The following is a 5,188-nucleotide window of genomic DNA, read 5'->3' on the forward strand; positions in this document are numbered from 1 at the left end:
TTAATCAATCACATGATCAGGCGAGACCTCGGTTTCTTTATGGATGACGACTCGAGTGACGGACAGCTCAGGATGCTGCCGTCGGGCTTCGCTGAGCGCCGCTGCCAAGGCCTTCAAAAGAAACATGAGGGTCAGAGGCTGGTCCGGGTCCTTGTCCAGCCTACAAGGACTGACCAGATCTGGATACAGGTCCACGCCACGGTACATGTCCAGGTCTGACCAGGTGGGTCTCAGTCTTATCACAGGTCTGTCCCGGTTTTATCTGCTCCTGTTCCCCAGCTAGTCACTAGCTACTGCTGATAACTTTACCTGGTCATGGTCAAGTTCTGTGTCTCCAGAAATGACGATCCTCTTTTCCACTCTGGTTTCTGAAATCCCTCCTTTCATGGTCTGTGGAAGAAGCAGCGAGAAAGAAGCAGAAAGTCAGATCAACAATCACGTTTCTGCTGAACACGTATGTCCGTCTCGCCGCTTCGTTTGTAATGTTTTAATGTCTCCTGTTCTTCTGAATGTCTCTCGTTGTAAAGTTGTGACGTATCTTTAATGTCTCTGTTTCTAATATTTTCATTTCTGTTTATGTTTATAAAAGTTTGATTTTTCTGTAACACGTCATGTATCTGTGTCTGATGTGTTTCCAGTGTTTCAGTTTCTAACATCTTCCTTTCTAATGGTTGTTTCCAATGTCTCTGCTTCTAATGTATCTGTTTCCAATGACTCTAATGCAAGGGTGTCCAAAGTCGGTCCTCGAGGGCCGATGTAGGTTTTCCATGTATCCTGCTCCAACACACCTGACTCAAATGAACCAGTCATGGTGCAGAACTTCATTGGCTGTTGGATCTATTCAATGTGAGCCAGGTGTGTTGGAGCAAGCATACATGGAAAACCTGCAGGAGGATACCCCTACTCTTATGCCTCTATTTCAGTTATTTCTGCTGGATTGTCTGTGTCTTCCATACTTGCAGTTTCTCTGCTTCTAGTGTGTGTATTTCTAACGTGTTTTTCTGATGTCTCTGCTTCTGGTTTCTAATGTTTCTGTTTTTAACTCGTTGGCTGCCAAAGACGGCTTTTGTGCTTTTGCACTTACTCTATATGGAAAGCGGATTTGGCAGGACAGGCGTCAAAACGCCTCCAAAATGCGCCCCATGAGCGCACACCCAGCATGTTGTGAATACACACCAAGTGCACATCCCGAAGGCACCCCAACACACGCACCCAGCTAAATTGGCCGCCAATAATTTGCAGTCCCAAAAGATGAGCCAAATACCTCTTTTCAGTTTGTACCAGCTTGTCTCAACTTAACTCGCCACAACTCGTCTCAGCTTGGTCCTGTTTCTTTTCCAATACAGTTTAGTACCAGGTTTAAAATGGGCGGGGTGTAAAATTGCTGTGATGTCAGTGTTGTGCACGACAAGCTCTATAACAACACAGGATCCAGAGGAAACCTGCTAATTGGTCTGCAGCTCGCCGGTCGCTGACCATAAATCATTTCCATCTGTTGGAACCACTTTCAGTCTCGTCTGTTTGACCCACTCCGACCATCGTGGTCCTTGACCTGCCGATAGTCACTTCTGAGCTTTTTTCAGCTTCTCTCGAGAGAAAACTCCTTTGGTAACCATAGCCACTGAGTCGGAAAGCTCTTGATAGATTTTTTTCATTTTGTGTCGTTCCATAGTTCCCTCTGTATCCTCTCCTCAGCAACCAAACAAATGTCTCCACCTCAGTGATGGACCACGAAACAGACTTTTGTTGCACCATTGCTTGTTGAAATGTAAACAGCTTGCGAGTTGGAGTGACTCTTCCAGTGATGTCACTCCCTAACCTCTGATTGGTCGCGCCCCTGACCAATAGTGGCATGCCGGCTGGCGACATCACAAACAACCTGACTCATCTCGCTTTGAAAAATTGCAAAAAAACATACCGATAAATGGGTACAAAACTGAGTGGAAAACCCTACAAACCGAGTCGAGACGAGTTAAGTTGAGACGAGCTGAAAAACAGCCTAAAATTTTCCAAAACAGACCGGCTCTCTGCTTCAACAATGCCGGCAGCCAACAAGTTAAAAGTCCTTGTTTTTCATGCTTCTGTTTCCAACAACTTTTGATGTCTGTTGTCATGGTTGCCATGTTACCTTGGTGATGTGGGTGGTGGTGGTGGTGTTTAAACTCTCTGCAGTGAAGGTCTGGGAACTCAGCAGCAGACCTGCAGGAGGATCAGTTTCCACTTGACTCTGAAACACAAACGCTGAGTCGGTAAAACTTGTTGACGTGAGGGTCTTTCCGTTTCGGTGCAGCTGTAGAAGCAACAAATGGAATGCAACAATTCATGCTGTTTTCCCAGAGCGTACGTCACTACTCTGTCCAAACCCACCGGTATGAGATTAAACTGCAGCGTTAGCTGTGGACGGTGGAAAAAACAGGACACATGTCCCTTCAGTTTTACACTACTAGACATTGGACTCTGATATTTCAATCTGATCTCAGATTAATGAGAGAGGCTTGCTCACCCCTGGGGCTTCATATGTAAGAGTCTTTCTCATCACCGGGATCTCCTGAAACACAAAAGGCAAACAGTTGTTCAAACACTTGATCAGGTTCTCTGATGCTGATGTGCAACTCCAACATTCAGTCAGACAGAAGTCGGTGAGGCAGGTGAGTGGAAACATGGGTTACTGGGGCAGATTTCAAGTGTTACCTCCTCCAGAGGCCATTGGGCAGGTGCAATATGGGGAACTGGGGTAGGTGAAACAGGGTCAGAGGTCACTGGGTAGGTCCAAATGGGCATGACTAACCAGGGTACAGTTCGGGTGTTACCTCCTGCAGAGGTTCAGGCTCCTCATCTTCATCATCAGAGTGGCTGGATGGTTGATTACAACTGGCTGAGTGTCTGGATGTGAGGTTGGATAGAGAAGGTGGAGGGGAGTTTTCTTCAAACCTCCATCCTTCTTCATCCTGTGATTCATCTGAGTCTTTGTTGTCATAGTAATGTTGAGTCCCCGCAGGTCTGGAGCTCAGGACTGAGCAGGGTCTGGTGGGGCTATCAGCCTCAGGGCTAGCTGGCTGCACCTCAAAGCCAGCTGTAAAGTTAGCATTAATGCTATCCTGATTAGCATCATTAACATTGCAGGATGGCACGTGTCTGACTGCAGCCTCCATCACCTCCTCCACTGCCGCCTGCGCCAACACACTTATCGCATCCTCGCTATCCTCACTAGCATCTTCATTGCTATCAGTGCTAGCTTGGGTGCTATGCGCATCATCACTGATGTTATCATCTTCACTGTCTTCATATTTAGCTACATCAGCATCATTAGTATTCTCAGTGGTCCAATCCACCAGGTCATCATTAGCATGCATTAGTTCAGATCCTGGTGGTGGTGGTGGGGGCTTAGTTGGGGGTGGGCCCACCAGACTTCTTGCTACCTGAGGCTGTTCTGCAATTGGCTGGTCCTGGTCACATGATTCTGCCGGTAAGAAGACTGTCTCCACTTTCTCAGAAGTCTGAAAGAAGAAGTGAAAACAGAAATAGTCAGGAGGCGGAGCCCCCGTTCATCATTATGACAGTTCAGCTAATTGGTTTCAGTTTGCCTCCATTACCAATTTAATATAAAACGATTTAAATAATCAAAGTTTCCAGTTAATACAGAAAACCCCAGAACACCTGGGTGAAAATAGATGACTGTTCTTCACCAGTAGTACAGCATCTGCAGTTAGAAGCACCTTCGTGTGCAGTTTGTATTAATTCCCTACCAATATCCATCATCTACACATAAAATCTGCTGCTGCCAATGACATTCACAAAGATTATGGATGGTCACCGAAATACAATGAACTACAGACACAAGAGACTACAGACACCATGGATCATAGACACGATAGACTACATACACTGTGGACTATAGACACAATGGACTACACACATGATGGACTAAAAACACGGTGGACTACAGACACAATGGCCTATGGACTCTATGGACTACAAACATGATGGCTCACAGACATGATGGATCACAGACACAATGGCCTATGGACTCTATGGACTACAAACATGATGGCTCACAGACATGATGGATCACAGACACAATGGCCTATGGACTCTATGGACTACAAACATGATGGCTCACAGACATGATGGATCACAGACACAATGGACTATGGACAATGTGGACTACAGACACAATGGACTCGAGACATGATGGATCACAGACATGGGGGACTACAGACACAATGGACTACTATTAACTATGGACACTATGGACTACAAACATGATCGACTACAGACATGATGAACTAAAACACTGTGGACTACAGACACTATAGATGACAGACACTATGACTACAGACATGAGTGGGGAACCCCAACCCCTGTCCTGAAAGTTTTCAATATCTGATATCATGATTTGAATGAGTTGTGCTGGACCAGGGATACATGGAAACCCTTCAGAATTCCAGCCCTTCAAGGACCAGGGTTCCTCACGCCGGGATTACAGGCATGATGGACAACAAGATGGCTGACTGGATAGCAATATTAAACACGAGACAGATGGAAACAAGGACAGTAGGACAGACAGACCAAGGACAGGAGGAAGTATGGGGGACAGACTGGAGGAATGAAGAGAAGACAGACAGCATATGATCAGGTGGACAGATGGGTGGACAGGCACCTTCAGCAGGTTGTGCTCTCTGAAGGTTTTTTGTTCTCTGGCCGACTTCAGCAGAGCCGTCAGCTCAGGAGACATTTGGTCAAGCGTAGGTTTGGGCTGCACAGAGTAAACAAAGACAGGTGAGGACAGAGGGACAGGAAGATGATCAGTGGCTACAGTCAGAGGAAGTCAATGTTTGGAGCCATGCAGGAGGTGGGGGTAGGGGTTAACATGGACAGTGAACTAGGTTCTGGGTGCTGGGGGGTGGTAGTATGTGGTGCTGGTTCAGTTGTAGCGCAGAAGTTCAGGTTGGAACAGTTTATGGAGCTGTGGAGAGCCACTTCCTCCAACCATCATGTGGTGGAGATTCAGTAAGAAACTAAACAGTGGTGTGTTGGTGTGTGTGGTTCCAGGTCTGTAGGTAAACCTCTCTGCCGCCTACACCTGTGGGGACCAACAGGAACCCAAGAGCCTTTGTGCAGTCAGGTGATGCAGAAAGGAAGAAAACTAGACTCCAAAAACACCAAGGTTCCAGATGTTCCTGACGCT

At 46.6% G+C, this 5,188-nt stretch overlaps 1 protein-coding gene across 1 annotated transcript in view; it reads right to left on the reverse strand.

Annotated features, from left to right (window-relative positions):
* epb41l3a (erythrocyte membrane protein band 4.1-like 3a) overlaps positions 1–5,188 on the reverse strand; it is a gene marked incomplete at both ends in the record, with an annotated part of 67,126 nt that continues 61,938 nt past the window's right edge. Inside the window, 7 exons of the mRNA XM_079260009.1 lie at positions 1–111; positions 310–390; positions 2,129–2,290; positions 2,368–2,394; positions 2,504–2,548; positions 2,811–3,497; positions 4,661–4,756. Coding sequence (XP_079116135.1) covers positions 1–111; positions 310–390; positions 2,129–2,290; positions 2,368–2,394; positions 2,504–2,548; positions 2,811–3,497; positions 4,661–4,756 — 1,209 coding nt within the window. The remainder of the gene's footprint in view (positions 112–309; positions 391–2,128; positions 2,291–2,367; positions 2,395–2,503; positions 2,549–2,810; positions 3,498–4,660; positions 4,757–5,188) is intronic.

The sequence above is a fragment of the Telmatherina bonti genome (assembly GCF_933228915.1).
Source record: "Telmatherina bonti genome assembly, chromosome: 20".
NCBI lineage: Eukaryota > Metazoa > Chordata > Actinopteri > Atheriniformes > Telmatherinidae > Telmatherina > Telmatherina bonti.